General features: G+C 39.8%; 1 protein-coding gene and 1 long non-coding RNA gene across 6 annotated transcripts in view; one reads left to right on the top strand and one right to left on the bottom strand.

Moving 5' to 3' along the window:
• LOC140648105 (uncharacterized) overlaps positions 1–20,955 on the bottom strand; it is a 287,285-nt gene that overhangs the window by 105,725 nt on the left and 160,605 nt on the right. The window lies entirely within an intron of this gene.
• On the top strand, positions 1,732–19,177 carry INHBA (inhibin subunit beta A). 2 transcript variants are annotated; one of them, XM_072853547.1, is made up of 3 exons: positions 1,732–1,856; positions 4,531–5,052; positions 16,044–19,177. In XM_072853547.1, the coding sequence occupies exons 2-3, from the start codon at positions 4,665–4,667 to the stop codon at positions 16,928–16,930; spliced, it is 1,275 nt and encodes a 424-aa protein (XP_072709648.1). In that variant the 5' UTR covers positions 1,732–1,856; positions 4,531–4,664; the 3' UTR covers positions 16,931–19,177. The 2 variants fall into 2 exon arrangements, with proteins under 2 accessions (XP_072709648.1, XP_072709647.1); XM_072853546.1 differs by lacking the exon at positions 1,732–1,856 and having other exon boundaries at positions 4,260–5,052.

A 20,955-nucleotide genomic window follows, 5' to 3' on the forward strand; every position in this document is an offset into this window, starting at 1 on the left:
GGGTGCGATGCTCAGCAGCCGTCGCACCAGATGCTGCAATTGGAGCACCACGCTACTCTGAGTCCAAGGAGAAGATCACCCTGTTACTTTCAGGACAATTCTTCCACTCTCTGTAAAACCAATGCAGTACAAGATCTCTTGCTGAGCCTATGTCTGCTGCCAAATTACAACAGTCACTGCACTACCAGTATGCAAGTAATTTCAAAGAGTTTTAGGGTGCCAGTTAAAACCAAATTCAGTCTGGTCCTGAGAAAAACAGAATTCCATGCTAGTAAAGTCCTTTGCCAAAACTCAGTTTTAGGATCCCTGTTAAAAATACGGTCCTGCAAATAACTAGGTGTGTGCATGCTCATTATCTGTTTCTTCAAGCGTGTCTCTCACTGTCCCTGAAGGAAAAAAAAAGAAGGGGGGAAAAAAAAAGCTGTTCTTTGAAACAACTGGAACCACCAATGTCAGATTGCAGGAAAGCTACTGAAACCTGTTTCAAGAAGCTTCAATCCACAGCATGTTACAGCCTGAAAACTTATTATATGCATATTAAACCTAGGAAACAAAACAACCTATCTGGTCATATGTTTCCCATTAACTCCTGATTTTTTGCTCATTCTACCAAAGCTGTTGTGTGAATACAGCACACACATCAGTTGGAATCAATGCCGCTATAAAGACTCCCTGGTATCACTGTAAGTTGAAAATTTTAAATCTTTCTTCCCTGATCCAGATCAGCCATATTCCAAGACAGATTAAACTTACATTACCAACAGGACATAAAAATACAATTATAAGTACGATTCAGGCCAAAAAAAAAAATCTGAAGGATGGGGATTTTCTGGTAATCAGTGGGTGTTTTGAATGAGTAAAGACTGCATGATCATGCCATTTGTCATAAACGGTACCACATAAAGCCAGCTATTATGTGTGTTTAAGAAAGGAGATGGGTTTTTGATTTACTTTTGACCTTATGTATATTACTTTTGTACTGCCTAATTGGCATACAGTTATTTCTGATCTTCACTAATGTAAACTGAAATGGAAATTGCATTTTATTTTATTCCACATGTGCTAATATCACACTTGCAAAAAATGTGACCTGTCATTCATTGTAACTTATTTTTAGATGTCTAAACAGTTTTTAATAGTGTGATGCAATGTGCACGTCAAGAAACCAGGAGACTTGGACAAGAGCAATATGATTCATTTTTTAAGAGCTTTAAAGGGATCCCTAAGTTAACAGAAGGACATATTTATACAAAGATTGAATTAAAAAAATTCATCCACAGCAAAAGGATTCTTAATCAAATGCATTTTCCTGAATTTGAAAAGAATCCAAATTTGCAAATAGATTATCTGGTATATCCTTAAGTATGAAAGAAGCAGAAAACAATTTGCAAACTAGTAATTAAGTATCTGGCAAATACTGTATTTGAACTAAATCAGTGATATCTACATCTAATAATATCTATATCTAGCTATGCAATAAAACAAGTTGGAGTGTGTCTTCCTGACTCATAATATTTGCTTTCAGTCTGATTTTAAGTTCTATTCTTTAAATGGATACAGAGATCACCACTACAAGTTGAATCCACGATATTTTGTCATGCTAGACAATTAGGAGTTTCCATTAGATAATTACCAGAAGTATGTCTCATACAGGAAAAACAGTCAATTGCTGATGTAACAGGATTAACCAATCCAGCACAGTGATCCGGCCCACTTACTTTTGACAGACATTATATGTGAGTGTACACATGAGAAGTACAGTATAAAGCTTCGCATTATAAATACCACAAAGAGGAACTTCAGCAGTTCTTAATGCACAATACAGCAGTCTCCTTCTGAGAGTCAGGACTAGAGAGGTAAAACTTTAAATCAGCTTTTTTCTTTTAAAACTGAAACTTTTAATTCCTGTGCATGCTGTTGCATACTGTTAGGGCTATATTGAATGGATGCATATACAGAGCTTTGCAGCTCAGGTAATTTTATAGAAAGAGTCTGAACCACCATTTCTATATTTATTCAAACACTATGTATTTTTGTACATATATATATATGTATGTATGTAAGTACAAATGAACTATGTATCAGTGGTAGCAGCAGACTCGCTTTTAGAAAACAGTGGTTTTAAAAAAGTTATGCTTTAATGTTAAATCTGTCATCATCATGGCATGCAAGGAAAATATGCTATACCTATATGAAATAGAGATTGTCTGTGATAAGTGTACCTGTTATCTATGGCAAGTAACGTATACCCCACAGCAAGAACCCACATATACTTATCTGTATTTTATATTGATTTATGCCTATCCCTTACTTTTCATCAGACACTGTTGGGATAGGTGCTATATTAGAACTATAAATAACTCCTTTAATTATATCATCTGTTAGTACATCTAATCATGAATGCATATTTTCATCTGAAATTATTTTTTCGTCCAATTAAACTTTTAGTTCTATTTCAAGCTGACTTTCAGACTTCGTATAATTACAACAGACTTCGGGCTGTTCATAAGATCCAAGAAATTTAGATGTATTATAGTGAGGTTTGTGTTACAAAGATGTGTTTATAAGAATGGCTGCAGGGTTTATAATGCTGACAGACCCATAAGTGTAACAGTATATAACAGTATAGCAACTGAGGTCAGTAAAACACAGATGAGGGTATACTGTGGATGCCTTATAACAGTGAAAGACTTATAAAAGAGCTTAATTGAAAAGGACTTGCAATATATAACATTTGTAAAACTTTGGTTGATTGTTCAATTACTTCTGTATGTTTCATTTACTCTATAATTCCTTGCCTGTCTCTCAGCCCATGTGTCTGTAGTCATCTCATGGAAATTAGAGACCTTACAATGCTTATATTTATAAACTACTCCTTTCCAATAAAATACAGTGGTTGATGGTAATATAGTGAAAGTGGAACATTTGCTGGGTAGGAAGTAAGCACACCTGAGAAGACAGCGGTGTGTGAGAGAATGAAAGAAAGGAAAAGAAAGAGGGTATATACTAAAAAAGCAGAAGCTGTTCTAAGAAAACCTGTGCAAGTTAAAGTCTGGGGGGGAAGAACCTCAAAAGTTAGAGTCTATCAGCTGTAGTTTTCTCGTTTTCCATTACCAAGTTCAAATGTGAGGGAGCTTGCTAACTTCACCCTTGCTAGGTAAGGAACAGAAAGGAGAGGCTACAGAATGTAAAGGCAACATGAAGCCATGGCAGTGACACAGGGAATGACTTTTCACTGCAGAGCAAAACCCTCACGGGCATAAACTGGCAAGGGTCTACCAACACTGGTTGAAATTCGTCTCCTAGCAGTGTTTTAGGTTGCTTTTCATTCCCGATGTCTTATTCTAATATTATGATTGCTCTGTGTGGTTTAAATGAATGAAACAAAAAGTACCTTCTAATAGCAATGGGCCAAATGTAGATCTTACTCAGCCTTCACTCAGAATTATTATTGGCATCAATGAGGGATTTGCCTGAGTCAGGAGCGAGTATGATTTGGCCAGATGACATGTAACTCTTTTCACCTTCAAAGCATTTTTCAGACATTACTTGATTAACCCCAAACCTAAATATATCTGCCTAAGAGCTTCTAGGCACAGACTAGCATAGAAGTAGGGATATTTGTGGTGCAAGGGCACTACCTTAGCATGTCACAGATACGTGCCGTACCAACTCCTGCTTAGGCTTTCAGTGCCTGGCCGCATATTGCAGCTGGAGAGTGTATCATGTATTATACAGCCCTCCAAACAACAGTGTTATTTTGCTCCCGTCAGATCTCTTGCCAGTGTTGATAACCTCCAGCATTTAGAAGTGAGCAGAAAAGACCTTTTCTCTTCTACTCAATGCAGAATAATGTTCTGCCCAAAATATTTGGAGCCCCTGCCCTCATCCCCATCTCATTCACAAGCTATTTAACATCTCCTGCTACCCCTAACAATACCAGGCAGGACCAAGAGCAAGGTGCTCGTTAATAAAAGGTTTCACTCTTTTCATTCATTCATGTTTCCTCTGTTTAGTTAAGCCGGTGATACTGTTGAAGGAATAAAACAAACAAAACAACAACAAAAAAAAAAAGGAAAGAAAGGGAAAAAAAAAAAGAAGGGGGGGGAATGACAGCCGGGGGGAGTCAGGAGGGTCAAACAGAGAGAAAAAAAAGAAAAAAAGAGTAAATTTACAGGAATGAAAAGAGATTTTAGAAAGGGGGGAGGGCAGAAACCACGAGTAGTGATATTTGAAGAGAGGTGTGTGTTAGGGGAGCAATGAGCATAAGGAAGCCAGCCTGCCTGTTCCTCCCCCTTCCTAATCATAGCCTTTACTCACAGACAAAACTCCCTCCCTCTCTCATTCACTCACTCACTTTAGGCCAATCCGTCCTCTCTCTCTCCCCCCCTCTCTCTGTGTCTCTCTCCTACTCTGAGACAGAGTCAGAACTCTTCTCCCTGACAGCCACAAACATCTACAGCACTTATTGCATTCAGAGAGGGAACCTGCAAACAAAACTTCACAGAAAACTTTTGGTTCTTGTTCCAGAGAATTTGCTGAAGAGAAGGAAAAACAAACAAACAAACAAACAAACCAAACCAGCCCCCAAAAAAACTGTGCGTGAAGGGGGAGGAAAAGCAGGGCCTTTTAAAAAGGGAATCACAACAACTTTTGCTGCCAGGATGCCTTTGCTTTGGAAGAGAGGATTTTTGTTGGTGCTTTGCTGGATTATAGTGAGGAGTTCCCCAACCCCAGGATCCGAGGGGCACAGTTCAGTTACTGACTGTCCATCATGTGCCCTCGCCACGCTCTCAAAGGATGTGCCCAGCTCACAGCCTGAGATGGTGGAAGCAGTAAAGAAGCACATACTGAACATGTTGCACTTGAGGGACAGACCTAATATCACCCAGCCGGTGCCCAAGGCAGCACTTTTAAATGCCATCAAAAAACTCCATGTGGGAAAGGTGGGAGAGGATGGTTATGTGGAAATAGAGGATGATGTTGGAAGAAGAGCTGAAATGAATGAAGTTGTGGAGCAAACCTCAGAAATCATCACTTTTGCGGAATCAGGTGAGTGCTTGAAAAACAAAACCGTAAAATATCCTTTGTGCCAGAACTGCAATTAACTTCTTTTCTTCTCCTCAGCAATAATGTTTTCTGCAAGGTTGTAGGATGAGACTTGGGGGAAGGGAGAAAGAGGAATGGGATGGGGGGGACGAGACTCTGAAGGAATTTGATTTTTCTGACTTAGTCTTGGCTACAGATTACACTTGCTAAGCACAGACAGCCACACAGGGAGGAAGCTCTCTGACCAATCTTGAGCAGAAAGTCAGGCGGCAGCGGGGACCTCCAAACTGTGCCTGTGAAGCCAGAGTACTTGCAGTAAAGTACTGGATTGCAGAGCTGCTGGTGAAAGAAAAAGGACTGAAGCCTTTTGGGGAGTTTATCAAGACAGAAAGTAAGCTGCAAACTACTTGAGAAACAACCCTTTCATGTAAAAATTATAGTGGAAGTTATAAAATCAGATGAAGCAGCTTTGACTTTTAGAAGTGAGAGGGCTTTTTTTTTTTTTTTTTTTAAATTTAACACAGCATCTTCGGCAATAAAGTGTTGCAGGGACTGTCAGATGTCCAGTTCAATAGAACCAGACAAGTTGCTGTAGCTGATCCAATTTGTAATGCAGACTTCTGCATATTGGAATAAAAGATTCTGTTCCTAAAACACTCCTGCCAAAAAAATGCAACCTTGGTAGGGTGTATTTTGAACTCTTTCACAGTTCTGTTTTCCCTAACTCTTATACAATAAGAGCTCAGAATATAGATATTTACTAAAGTAATGGCTTAAGACTGACATGAACTGCCTATAGGAAACAGCTCTGAAGTTGTACTTAAATGTCTTGTTCCTACATGAATAGGACCAGAACCCGTTTTAATTCAATGTATATGTATGTGCATATTTATCTGTTAGTGTATGTGAGTATGTTTATACATGCATCAATAGCAGTATCTTGCAATAACTCTATCATCTAACTAACAGCAACTTTTTATGATGCTGTCTAGCCAAAGCATTTTTCCTGTTGCCAAGACGGTTTTAAAAGAATGTCATTGTTTTGTTTGGTACAGCATATGGTAGGCAAAGTATGCAAAGGAACTCCAAGCATTTTTGTTTAAAAGTTTGCTGCTGCAGTATAAACAATTAAGACAACACTCAGAGTTTCCAGTCCTGAAAACCTGTTGACTCAGATGTTCTGTTTGCAGGGAAGCCATGCACAAGAAGTGTGCATGTTTTTAAGAGCAGACATTCCTGCTGGCTGTCCGATTTCCAACTGTACAAGGAGCCCTTGCCTTTGGAGTCCTTGTCAATATACACATTATCAGTTCTTTCAGTATGAAAGCTCAGGCTTTTTTGGTTTTTCCATCCCCTCCACTTCAGAAAGCAGGCAGAAGGTGTCAATGCCAGTGGTCACTAGAAGCAGGGGCGGCTCAATGTTAGTTTAGAAATGAGTTTTTAAAAGCAAGGAAATCTCTAAGCTATCTATGAGTCGGATTCCCCACCTGGTTTTCAGCAGCTCACTCTGAGCACAGTGGAACACATATGGCATGAGCAGTGGTTTCTCTTCACTGTGTGAGTCCCAATCATTTGTAAACACATTATTGTCTCTCCTGAGCTCTGACACAAAGGAATTTGGAATTTGATATATGCCTACTCAGTACGACACCCTCCAACGGCGGCTCCTGAAGCCATTGGCTCTCAGGGTCACGTGAGCAGCGAAAATCGTGCCATTGCCCACAAGCTGGCCAATAGTCCAGCCACCGATCCCCCCCACCACAAACTACCCAACACTAACACGTCACTTAGTTTGATTTACATAGCGTTGTCCTACCACTGCTGGCCAAATTAATTTAAGAAGACTTATGCTATGGAGTTGCGCAGCTGAAGGACGGGGGCATCTGCTGTGTTCCTATGCCTTTTCTTCCCTGCTGCTGTTCTCCACCTTCACGCTGAGCCCGTCCTGGAAGCTAAGGCAGGAGGGGTGCTCCAGCCCTTCTTCCCATACCTGCTAGGCTTTGATTTGGGAGGAGGGAGGAGCAATTAGCAACCTAGAAACCGAGCTCTAGGGTTTGGGCTTATAATGGAAATGATAACTCCACTCTGTGGAGTAACTTCAGACTGCTAAAACATATTTTTCATCTATAGCCACTCATATTTGGTGTCTTGCTAAGATCAGAGGATCCATCATGCTTTACAGGTGCCAATGCTGCAACAACTTAAGTAAACTCCACCTGGGATCTTTTCCACTCAAGCACCAGCAGTATTGCGTGTCAAATATTAAAGCAGAATTATATTTCCTGTTGAGGAAAGTGAGGCAAAAAGAAGGCAAGTGACATGCTATATAGGAAGTATGAGTTAAAAAGACAGGAATAGAATACAGCCACATGGACAGTCCCCACTTTTCACTCTGTGGGAACTGGGAAGAGTATGGATAAGTTTAAAACACCAAGCAGGAGAATAAAAATGTTCCTCTCACAGTCAGGTTAATGTTCTTCCTGCTTTTAATGTGAAACTCACTCTATCTCAAAAGAGGGCAATAGGAAATCAATGAAATCAATGAATCTCACGTTGTATCAAATAAAGTTCTATGGAAAGAGAAATAAGACTTTAGGCTTTTTGCTCCTTTGGGTATGACTTGACATAAACCAGCCATTCCCCCTACCTTTCAGAAGCCACATTTACTACTTGCCTTCAGAAAAAAGTAGTATTTCCATCTTTCATCAGCCGTATCCTCAGACATACAATGAAATGGAGTGAATGAACAAACAGTGCCCTGTGCATGTGACTCTGGCTTGAGACTGCTGTTTTCTAAAATAGACCAAAATTCAAACAAGCACAGGCTTCAGACAATTAGAGGGGAAACTAAATGCAGTGACCTTGTCTGAATCACAGGTGTAGTTATGTCCAGGAAATCAGCAAAATAGTTGGCAGGTAGTTTTCACAGCTAACAAATCCAGGCAGATCTTTGCAAAATTAATGACCGCAAGTATTGGGCAAAAATTTACAAATGCACCCTACTGTCCTTTGGCACTCTTACAAGTAAAACATGAAAATGATTTTCTACTTGCATATCAAACTAAGATTACTAACCTCGATTAGTCCTGCTATGAGGGTAGCTGTGCCAGAGCTCTGTGGGTTACTTCAAGGTCTTAAAAATAGTCTTTTGAGGAGAGGGGTCATATAATTTTGTGACAAGCAAATCCAACAGTTTTTATAACTGAGATACCCAATGCTCATAAAATATGGTTGGTTACTAACTCTTTCATTATTTTAAGTAGATAGCTTATTAGGCAGACCTGGGATTTTGCCAAGTGAATTTGATCCTGGCAACTAAACTACCAATGAAATGGGTTGCTAACATCAGCCCCCAAGAAGGTGATAGGAGTTACTGGATGGAAATACTGAAATCCAAAGGCTTATCGTTAGGAGAACTGTCAGAAAAAAATGAGAAGTCTGACAGCTATTTAGACTGCTTCTGCCTTTTTGTAGTGAATTCAAGGTGAACTGACTTGACCACGATGCCTACTTTCATGTGCAGCTACATGTGTGTACACACTCACGCCTTTTCCTAGGAAGATACCTACTCCTATACATCCAGGCTGGCAGTTCAGGAGGAAAAAAAAGGACGGGTTGCTTATGCCTCTTTAAATCATTTAATCAATTTTCTTCTGAAAGCAAATGTATGTCATGGTACAGATATCCGTGCTGAAAAAAGAATGGCCACGAGAGGGCACACTCCAAAGGCTTTTTGCTCCACGCAAGGCAACCTTCCTGCAAGCTCCTATTTTACCTAATTGAATCCTGAATCCCAGAGATCTTTATGCTTAACTGTAGCTTCTCTGAGTGGAGCTCTTGTTTCTCTCTTCTAGTTTATTTAAAAGGCAGAGATTCACTGGAGTGGAAGACTGTAAGTAAAATAATGCAGTAAGGAAACAGGCAAAGGGGAAAAAGATAAACCGATGGATGCTAGAAGTTCTGGAAATCTAGAAAGATCAGAAATTATCATTATTATTTTTTACAAGATACTGAGAAATGTGACCGTGAATCATCATCTGAGCTGATTTTCTCACATCTTTTTTTAATGCAGTCTCCTTGGCTTTTAGAAAACAAGCCTATTTCCCCTTAGTTTTTTTTCTTTTTTCTTTTTTTTTTTTTTTTCCTTTGGCATACTATATCAAAGATTTCAAGTTTAGCAAATGAAAGCAAGTTACTTCCAGAAGAAGAAAGCCATTCTGTATTAATCTGTTTCATTGTAACAAAATGTGAGAATTCAGGGAGGTTGGTTAGTTTGAGAACAACTTGAAAAAGCACAGACAAATCTGAAAAGGTGGGAACCAGTTTAGAAAAAGATACCTGAGAGAGAAAGTACTGCATCTGTCCATCTCTGTGTGTAGTCATGCATACAGTTTTGTATGCAAATGCAGTTGGGAATATCAGAACATGCATTTGCCTGTATGTGTGTATAAGCTCAAGTATGTCCATATGTACCTGTATACCTATGTAGTGGTACCTGCATCATTGTAATATGAAGAGGTTCTTGCAGATAAGTATGTGTATTCATGTGCTCTCCTGTGTGCAGGATGTATCTACACTGTATATGTGTAAATGATTCATGCTGAGGTGTTCTTACATCTAGATATGTCTATATGGGTATGAAAAGGCAATCTCATTTAATGCAACAGAGCTTTGCAAGATTGATTTAGGATTGAAGCTTAGTCTACTGAAAGCAATTGGAAGCTTTGCTATTCATTTCAGTGGGTTTAGGATTTGGGCCTTAGTGCATAGAAATTAAATATTTTAATGAAAACAGACTGTCAGCTTCTGATCCACTTAATTTTAGAATTTACAACAAATTATTACAAGTATATATATATTTAAAAAAATTACTCTCTCTTTTATGAAAGACAAAGACTTGGTATTGCTTTTACCTTGAAATATGTTATTGGTGCCAGTGACCCTAAACTTTGCTTGAGCTATTTTACACATAAATGCAAAAATCAAGTAACAAAAACCTTCAACCAAAAAACCACCTTTTTTGTTTCTAAATATTTAAAGCCATGTGGGGGAAGGGTTTTCAATTTGGAAAGAACTCTAGGCTGTGGATGTAAAGTGCTTCCCTCCTGACAAAATAGCAGAGGAGAGTCAAGGTTCACCAGAACTGAATTATTTCACATTCTGAATGACCTTGTCAATGCCCCTTTGGGTTAACTTCTCAAGAAAATGTATTTAAATAAGGTTGCTGCTGCTTTTCCCCCCATGAATGCTTGGGGAATAGTCCTTTTTCCTGGTTTTCTTCTTCGGCTTATTTTTTCTTACAACAAAAATCTGCTTTTGCTGGCAGCAAAGGGTATGTGAACATAAAGATAAGTTTTTTGTTATTTGTGTCATAATTGCTCCTCCCTTTGTAAGAAGCAACAGTCAGGCAGTCAGGGAGCAGGAACGAAAGTACGCAACCTGGATGACCAGCCACATACGAGGGGCAATGAATAGTTAGAATAAATCATTTGCCAGTGATCCATAGGCTGAAATGCATTCACAGAAACGGCCACTGTCTAATCACGGTAATAACACATTTGTAATAATCAGTCTGCCTAGAGGATAATTGCCAGACGATAACAGTGCTAAATTCACTGAATAAATTCTACACTGTGAACAATTCATCTAACTCTAGTGGTCACTCATTAGTAAACATTTTGAGCAATTATCTCTCAATAACCGTGCTCTTCTCTTCACTCTCTTTAGAGGAACCTTTCTAGTAACCTATTTTTTTCTGTCTCCTGGGGAACGGAAATGAGAAGTAAAGAGAAGGATGCTTTTGAATGTAATTACAGATTGGCACGCAGCACAAATTCCCCCAAATCTAAACATAGGCAGTAGTAAAGTTAGCAACTAAAAAAGGAAAAAAAAGCTTGCTTTGTATGGAAAAACAGTTCACTTACAGTATAACGTAAAAACGGTTCAAAATTAAGCAGTGGTGAAGCATGGAAATTTAAAGTAACAGCACCTTCTTACACAGCAAGCATTTTTCAAAGGAAAATTTAAATACTCTGTATTAAGAGAAATTAAGAATAAGTCACATTATAATGTCAGAAAGGATAATCACTTCCATTATGAAAAAAACCAGCCTTAATCATTTAACAGCATATGGTTTAAAAAAAAAAAGGTCTTTTTAAGTATCTTAGCATTTTACTCAAAAAAAAATCCTTTTAACTGTATAGCTTAGACCCTACCTAGTATATGTATATAGCTTGAACTAACAGGGCTCCATCTTGAATCCTGCTGCAAATTGCAAATAAATGAGCTTCGACTGCATAGTTAAAGCCAGCGATACTGAAGGAAGGATCCTTCACCTCAGAGGAAGAGCGCGCTGGAGCCACAGGCTCCTGCCGTGAGCCCAGCACAAACTGCCCCATGCAGGGCTGCCCCCACCAGTGCCCCCATGCCTGGGTCCGCAAGGGCTCTGCCAATCCCTCCACACTCTCCTGCACCATGCCCATCACCAAGTGCCACTTGGGAGCAGGTACCGAGCGTGCAGTCCCATACGTGAGCCCTGAACAGCCCTTCCAGAGGTGGAGAGGAGGGTACCTGTGCAGGCGCCCCTCTGCATGCATGTTCAGGTTTCTCTCCTAAAAAGGTGTGCGAGCAGCACTGACGAGAAAAACAGATACGAGCGAACTCTCATGCTATATATACTGATGCTACACTTTCTTTCCATTCAGTAACTCCTTCCATTAAACCTTTTACCATATATGCACTACTTCTTAGGGCTTGTATTTTTAACCATTTCTCACAGCATTTGCCAGTGTCTCTCGCGCTGCTATGCTGCTCCCTCGGCGTCACAGCCCTCTTCCTGGAAGGGACTTTGCTCAGCAGCAAAGCAGAGAGGTGGCCTCTCCAAGGCTTTGGGAAGGGGAGATGAGGAAAAGCAATCAAAGGGGGCCCAAAGTAATCCCTCATCTCCTTTTTCAGCTGCTTTCTGCTATGATAACAATCCAGGCTGTTGACATCGCCGTTTATATGAGCATGGAAGTGATGAAGGCATTACCACTGTTGGGCTGTGGGTCTTTCCACAGGAGTCAGGCAGGAGGAGCAGGATGATTAGAAATGGAAAAAGACCCTTGCAAATCAGCTGTGGCAGATGAAAAGGCAGGACAAGAGGACAAACAAAGTGTAATTATTGAAGTGATACCATCCCCAACTTTCAGGAAGGTCTCCTTTTTACTTTCAGTTAGATGAACAATATGTATTTCCAAAGCTTTGAACCTGGTCATTAACCCAGACCAAAAAGGACAGACTGCTAAATCCCTAAGCAATATTTGGAGAAAATGAAATACAGCAATTTTTTTGTCTCAGTACACTTGAAGAATTTATTTTATTGTAGCACCAAACCTTTTGGAAATAAAGGTCCTGTTATAAAGTGAATGTGTAATATCATAAGAAGCCAGATCCAGAGATCTCAATTCAGTTTTAGCACAGGCCAAACTCTGATTTCAAAATGAGCTTGTCTGAATATAGTGACCTCATAAAGACTGCAGGATTCATACCATTTGTGCTGTGTGATCGTAACAAACTAGTTGTGAATGTGGAGAGAATTCAGAAAAGCTTCATTTTTTCCTAATGTGAAAGCATGCTTTTTATCCCCAACTTTGCACCATTCCCAGTCTCCTTCTAAAAAGATCTGTGAAAGGGAAATTTTTTTTAATTGCTATAAAACCTTTTATTAGCTATGCAGGTTTGAGGACTCAGAATTTTGTTTTGTCCAGAAATATTAGGCTCATATAAGCTTCCTGCATCTTTTTTCTTTAGAGTCTGAATCAACCATTCTTGTGTGAAAATGTAGCTAACCACATCCAGAGAGGCTGTTATTGTAGCTAACAACCTACAGGAAGGCTGTTATCCCTGTATAAGGACACGTCTTATGCTACCTTGCTGAAGCTCACTTTCCTCAAGTGAAGAAAAAGCAAGGACTCGGGTACTTCCACTGTACTGTTCTAATGTTTTTAGTAATGAGGAAGAATTCAATTTTCACACATATAGGAACATATGAAAAACTAATTAAGAAAGTTCTTGAGGTCCTGTTTCTTTCATGTAATATCTGTCAAAAAGAGTATACTACTGGCCAGTACATAAGGTAATATGAATATTTGCTGTTGGAGATATATAACTTTGTAACTATTTTCAACTCCCACTAGCATGGAAATAACAAAATGTGAAATATCATGCATTAGCACTTAACAGCAGTAGGTTATTCTGTAACACAGGGCTGTCTGTCTTTTCTGATCAGATGAGCCATACAGCTTCTTACCCTGTTGAGCCAGGTCTGCACGCCCTGGCTGCTTTCTTCAGAGCATGACTGGGCCAAATTTCCATGTTCATGTCCAGCACAGCTGATCTGCTCATGCACAGGATCCCTCCTAGCACCTGAACTGCCGTCTGTGCCCAGCTTGGTACCTCAGGAACACAGAATAAGTTTGCACGTCCCAGCAATATATGCCTATTCCCCGCACCAATCCGTGAGCTTTGAGGAAAGAGAGCAGCTGGAAAGAGGCTGCTGGTGCCAGAACAATTTCTGCAGCTTGGTCTAAACCATCTTTTTTCCCCCAAGGTTCCCTTGGGTAGGGACAGCAAGCAGAAGGGGTTAGATGGAGATTCTTGGAGGCAGCAACCCACTCCTGGCAGGTCACCTGCCTTCAGGTTCCCCTGAAGCCCAGGTCCCCCTCAGAAAGGGTTTATCGGGACTGTGCAAAGGAAAGGGATAAGCTAAAGTTAAAAGCTTGCTTTAGAAGAGAGAGTCGGGAGGAATGAAGCCACAGGCTGGATGGATGGTCCTCTCAGGCCTTAGAAGTATCCATTCTCATACAGAACAGTCTTTATAACATCCCTATGTACAAGGCAATCAGCCTCTTGGGCCAGATTTCCTTTGGACTGGAGGAATGTCATTGTACATTTCCTCATGCTCTGAAACCTGGGCAGGAGTGGGATTAATGCCTATCACCTGCCCTCTGCTCCAACACAGCTGGCAGCTTTGCCATAGTTTCATTTCCAGAATGGAAAAAAATAGCATTAGCTGGTAAGAGCTGACTAATGAACTTTCAGTCATTACTGAATGAATCTTATTTAAAAAATAACAGAAAAACAGTAACTCCACCATGCCTCACAGTACTGGTCAGCCACTTCTTTTTCTAAGGCACAGTCCCACTGGTTCACGTAGCTCCCTGAGAAATTAATGTAACTCACTTTGGAGACTGGCATCAGCAAAGTCTGTGAGAAGCAGTTAACACAAACCATGTGTTTCCCTATCTCAGTGACAGTTAAAGTCTATAATTTCACACTCTCACTTAGAGGGAAAACAAAAACAAAACGCTGTGCCCTTTGGCCACTGTAATTCAGAAATGTCTGTCTCTCTGACCTGGGAATGCCACCAGGGAAAGCCGAATGTGTCAGTGCCAGGACTTCACAGAGAAGGAAAGCAACAGGTAGCTCAAAGGGCAGCACAGCCTGCCTACAGACTTTAGAAACCAGGAATTCTTGAATTTGCAAGTGAATATGGGATAGATGTCTCTTGTGATTTTGCCCTGCTTCTGCCTCACCTGAGAATGGGGGAGCAGGGAGATGGTCAGGGAGCCCGTACTAGTGGAGTTCAGTGGCAATGGGAAGCAAGGAGGAGCGCCTTGCTGCCATAAGAACAATTTTTCCTGTATGCGTCCAGACACTTCACTTTCGATCACCACTTGCCCTTTTTAGGGTGCAAAGTTCTAGTTCCCTGATAAGTAGAATCACTGCACAGAGAATCGCATCAACAACTGTGGGTAGCTCAAGAATAATATAAATGACAAATTGATAATTATGAACACTGTTTCTGTCTCACTAAGGTCAGATACCTGTGCATTCCAAATCTGTGACCCCAGTCCATCCTGGCCTCCATGATGAGAAAGAACAAAAGATGCCAACATGTCTTTTTCTTTTGTCAAGAAAATAGAAAAGTACCTCTCTCAAAAAAATAATACCACCACCCCCCCCAACTAATTCATTCTCTCTTATCTTTTTCATGCTCTAGTGATCAAATCATTAAACAGCCCTCATTATTCATTCCAACTTCTGCCAGGGATATGAGCTCTGTATCAGAGAAACACCCCCTCACCATCATAATCATCATCATGACATCTCAGCAAGTTGATACAATTATGCCAGAGAACCATCCCCATAATTATACAGTTCTTTAGCTCATTTCTCAGTGTATTCACCATTACTATAATCACAGCAAGTACAATGTGTTAAATTAAGAACAGGATCTACAGCTAACATCTCACAGGATGAAGAGTCTGCCTGCTGCAATTCTGCAATTCTTTACAATATAGCTCTGCAAACCTCTCAAAGCTGAGGCTCATATTTTAGTATTTCTTTGTTTTTGAAACAATTGACATTTACAACTCATTTTAAGATGCATACGAAGAACGGCATTTTATGGAGGGAGAAAGGGCAGACTTCATTCCCACATAATTTCCAAAGTATTGCCAAAGAATTGGCAGGGCTGGAACTCACTCCCTAACTTTAGCTATTAGGGTCAGATTTGTATGCATATGGTACATATAGTCATTGGACTGTCATCACAAAAGCATTTTTGCCTTTCAGCTAACAGTGATCACAAAGACAGCTTAGGCAAATGAACTCTTAGCATCTACTGATGCTTATTTGCTATGAGATGCTTTACATAAATGACTATATTATATATATATCATTACTTTTACAAAATGCTTTGGTTAAAATATGATACTGGAAAACAACAGGCAAATAAATACTTTTCTAAAGAGAGAATTTTCACAAAAGACAAACTGAGGAGGGGATGAGGTGAAGGAAGGTTAGAACAGAAGTATCATAAAAATTCAAAGAGCCAAGTAGGAAACCTAGGGAACTTCATGCCTGTGGCGACAGTAACAGAATTCTCTTTAATGGAATGCAAGCAGACATACTAACAAGTTCTTCCTGTCTATTTCCATTTACCAAATCAGGCACAGCCAAGAAAATGTTGCACTTTGAGATTTCCAAGGAAGGAAGTGAATTATCGGTGGTGGAGCATGCTGAAGTGTGGCTCTTCCTGAAGGTCTCCAAGGCCAACCGGAGCAGGACAAAAGTCACCATCCGCCTATTTCAACAGCAGCGGCAGACAAAAGGCAACTCTGAAGCAGCAGAAGATACGGAGGATGGGGGGCTGAAAGGTGAAAGGAGTGAGACTTTGATTTCAGAAAAGGCAGTGGACACCCGTAAGAGCACTTGGCACATCTTTCCTGTCTCCAGCAGTGTCCAGAGACTCCTGGACCAAGGCAAGAACTCTTTGGATGTGCGGATTGCCTGTGACCTGTGCCAAGAGACTGGAGCCAGCCTGGTGCTACTGGGCAAGAAGAAGAAAAAGGAAGATGATGGGGAAGGGAAAGAAAGGGAAGCTGGAGAATTCACAGGAGAAGAGGAGAAGGAGCAATCACATCGGCCCTTCCTGATGATGCTTGCCCGGCATTCAGAGGACCGCCAGCACAGGCGGCGGAGACGAGGCCTGGAGTGTGATGGCAAAGTCAACATCTGCTGCAAGAAGCAGTTCTTTGTCAGCTTCAAGGACATAGGATGGAGTGACTGGATCATTGCACCTACAGGTTATCATGCCAACTACTGCGAAGGAGAGTGCCCCAGCCATATAGCAGGCACATCTGGTTCATCGTTATCTTTCCACTCCACTGTCATCAACCATTACCGCATGCGGGGCCATAGCCCCTTTGCCAACCTCAAGTCATGTTGTGTGCCCACCAAGCTGCGGCCCATGTCCATGCTCTACTATGACGATGGCCAGAACATCATTAAGAAAGACATACAGAATATGATTGTGGAGGAGTGTGGCTGTTCATAGACGCATGTGTGCGCAAGACCCTTCTCGTTGAGAAGAAAATGTATCAAAAGCCCAAGAAGAGGAAAGACCGGACATGGTATAACCTTTTTTGAATGAAACAATAATCAGAAATAAAAGCAAAAACAAAAGAGAGAGAGAAAAGAGGGGGGGGGAAAAGACTTATGGAGGATCAGAAAAGACTTCAGCTATAAAAAGGAAGAAAGCTTCATGAACCCGGGCTTGAATGCGATACGTCTGAATGGCGGTATGGGTTGGGGATTTCCCCTTCCTTTCAGTATGCTCCTTATCTTATTACGTAGTATATTAAACATTAGTTATTACTAGGGGAGTTATGTTCCCTCCCTTAGTTACCCATCAGTTCAAGCCGTGGTAGCAGCTCATCTAACCTGCAGCAATTTGGACTAAGTCCAAAATGTCATTGAAGTTCATTGAAAAGCCATGTGTATGAACACCACATTCACTGGCACTTTCCCCCCAAATTTACCGAGGAACTGAGTAGGTGTGTAGTGTTTGTGTGTATATATATATGGCTATGTATTTATATACATATCTCTATACATACAGACACTATACACATACATATACTTAACATTGGTAAAGGGACAATATTGTGCAGGTGTATACACCTTCATCTTCTGCACTACATTTACAAAAAAAAAAAGAAAAAAGAAAAAAAGAAAAATGAAGAAAAAACCAGAATAAAATAAAAAACGGATGAAAGAATAAAAGTTACATTTTGTAAAGGTGCTTACAACGTTAGAACTATGCAACCTAGTTGGTTTGAAACTGTTTACCTGCGAAAGAAAGAAAAAAAAAAAACAGAAAGACTTTTTTTTAAATGGAAGTAACTTGTTTTAAAAAAAATTATTCAGTGAGAGATACTTGAAAGGAACATGTTTGTCCAGTTACTGGAGCCAAACATTTCTATATTTTGTAAAAAAAAAATTTAATCGTTTACTATTTGCACTACAATGGTGTCTGACCTGTCTAATCCTTATTTAACAAATATTTGCAAGGGAGGGTGGTTGGGTGTGGGAGGGGTTGAGAGCTGCACTTATTGTGAGCTATACAAGAACTGCTACAGCACACAAAATAGCTATTTTTATTATTATAATAATTATTATTATTTTGTACCTTAAAATGAATAGACACATACACCAAAGACATTTGTGCAAGCCTCTAAAAAGTCTGTTTGTGGTTGGTACCATTCACCTGTAATAAGTTAGGGTTTGAATTAAGGGTCAGGGGGTTGATTACATTCAGGCTAGAATATCTGTTAATCAGTTAAATTCAAATAGTGCCCTCAACAGAAAATTGCCATTTGAAGTAAGCCCAGAAAAGCCCTGGGATTTGGATCCAAGGTGCTCAGATCCGAGGTCCATCTAAGCATAATTGTACTCTTTTGCATGTACGACACTAAGACTTGTCCCTGATGCACAGCAACTGTGCATTGTTGGGAAACAACTTTATACAAGGGATATACATATATATATATGTATATATTTCCGTATGTATATATGTATGTATACACAAGGTATAAGCACTTCTGGCTTCACTTTAATGTTCTTAAAACAATGAATGTTTGTGTGCAAAGCACAGTATGTTAAAAGATTGTTTGTTTGTTACTACCAAGTGGGAGGCTACACGTTCAAAATGGTATTTGTGTGACAGAAACCTAAAGTGCTGGTGTACACTTAGAAAGTCTTGATGTAAAATTGCAAGCAGCTTTGGGCCCTGCCCACCATCTACCCTGCAAATATACAGAAAATGGCAGTTGTAGTAGGATTTCTGTTTGAAATGCAGTCTTCAGCAAAAGGCTGGCTATCTCAACCACCACCCTCTAGCATGACAACTCTTAATGGGTTTGCGCATTACCTGTAAGACCTAATTTTCAGTGTCAACACCTAACCTGAAGGGTCCAACCCGTAGGGCATAGGTAGATAGGTTTTTTTTTAAATTCTATCGCTGTCATATTTAAGAGAATGTTAAAGTTATAACATTTGTCTTTGGGTAGGGGGAGATGATAAGAGGAAATGGGAGAAACCTTTAGGCCCTGTTTACACTGAGTTTGATAACCCTGAGCCTGAAGCTTCAGACTCTTACATGTTTGCAGGACCAAGCCCCTGTTAGCTGCCTTCTGATGGAACAGGCTTCTAAACGCCTCTCATGGAAAGAAGCACTAACATGGCTCCCCACTTTGTTGAGAGCAAAGTCTGTAAAAAAATAAAATAAATAAGTAAAAAAATAGCACAATTTAACCCAGTCACACTGGCTAGGGATAGCGTGTTAGCACCTTCATGGCAAGAACTATGTTTAAACAGTGTAATCAGGGCCTTCATTTTTTGTCAGCCAAAACTGTTCGTGTGTGCATGTGTGCGTGGGTGTTCTCTGTGTGTGCATATGTATGTGCGCATGGGCGCATGTCTGTATTTGTACGTATCAATAGAGATTTAAAAAAAAAAAGGAAAAAAAAAGAAAAAAGAAAGAAAAGAAAAAAAAAGCCCTTTCCTCCGTTGAATAGATATCAACATACATGCTTATAGCTAAGTTTTCTATCTAATTTATTCCACAGTATTTAGATTGCATAGTACAGCTAATGGGTTATACATTTATGTACTTTTTATACAATGCATTTTTTACAGACTTGTTTGCAATTTGCAAAAAAAAAAAAATTAAAAAATTATAACAATTGGGTAAACACTAAATTTGTCACTAAAGTATTCTGTAAAATATCAAGGCTTTCTGATTTAAATTATTTGCAGAAGTTTGTTGGTTTTTTTGTGTTTTCTTCCTGGGGAAAGGGAGGGATACCAAATGCTAATAGGAAAATTTAAAAAAAAAAAAAAAAAAAAAGATGCACAACTAACTTATAACTTAAACAAAACATGTTCCTGACCCTGCTTCATTTGAAGCAAGTGGCAGAATTACTGTTGTTTTTTCTAGCAGTAGTGCCAGGCTCTGGAACAGCAGGAGCAGGGACATAGTCTGTGACAGTTGTTGAGGACAGTACCTTTTATTTCACTGGGCTTTAGACTTGGCCTTAAAATTGGATGCATATTGTCCCAGAACCCTTTCTCACGTCAACAGGCTCTTTGACGTCTACTGGTCTCCTTACAAGAGTAGTAAAACTACTTGCATGAGTAAAGGTAAGCCAGGATGAATCACAGGTTCCTTTTGCTGTGGGCAGTGTGAAGGGAGAGAAAGGATTTTGAATGAATGGCACCATATCCAATATTGTTTAATTCAATTGTTTAAACCAGGCTGCTTGCATCATGGTTGATCGCGTAACGTAGTGGCAAGGGAAGTAGGTGAGATGGCTCACGTTGGTAAAAATTATTCTCAAGTGTGATGATTAGTTAGAGAGCATTGGAGACCTGAAATCCCAGCACCTTCCCCTAAATGACAATGGCAAAACTCCCATTGGCTGCAAGCAGAGTAAGTTTAGGCTCATGGTTTTCCTGGTCAAAGCAGAAATAGCCTTTAAAAAGAAGTCTGATGCTGAGTTTGATACCAGCTTTTATGTGATGAGTAGGGAGTGACCCTGGAAAACATGAAACTAGCCGGAGACAACTTCCAAGTGAGGAAAGAAAATTGGATTTTAGATGTGGTGAGCATGTTTCATGATAGAGACAACAAAAACAGAAGAAGGTTTTCAAATCAAGAAGTAACTGTTTGTAAGCCCTGCTTTTTAGCTTTCATTTATGTGTGGATACTAGTGACAAATTTTAAAGGTTTCTCCCTCCAATCTCTAGATTCAGTCATGGGGTTTTGATTTGTGGTCAGAGTTATTTAAAGTAGGGGGAAATGAAAAAAATATATGATAAAATAAAATGAGAAATCGGGATGTTAATCAAGACTGACTGATTCCAACAAGACACCCCACCCCTGATAATTTGATTTAATTAAATCTGCATGTACTTAAAATAGCATTAGAAATTGTTACCATATTTAAACAGTTGTTCAAGGGCATGCAGTCTCAAAAATTACTTCTTTCAGGTATGACTATACCAAAAAAAAAGAGGCTT

The sequence above is a fragment of the Ciconia boyciana genome, chromosome 2 (assembly GCF_034638445.1).
Source record: "Ciconia boyciana chromosome 2, ASM3463844v1, whole genome shotgun sequence".
NCBI classification, from domain to species: domain Eukaryota; kingdom Metazoa; phylum Chordata; class Aves; order Ciconiiformes; family Ciconiidae; genus Ciconia; species Ciconia boyciana.

Excerpts from the sequence above, each read along its gene's own strand:
- INHBA (XM_072853546.1), top strand. The coding sequence starts at position 4,260 with ATGAGCATAAGGAAGCCAGCCTGCCTGTTCCTCCCCCTTCCTAATCAT. Across the intron at positions 5,053-16,043 it reads CATCACTTTTGCGGAATCAG|GCACAGCCAAGAAAATGTTG; the intron begins GTGAGTGCTTGA and ends TTACCAAATCAG.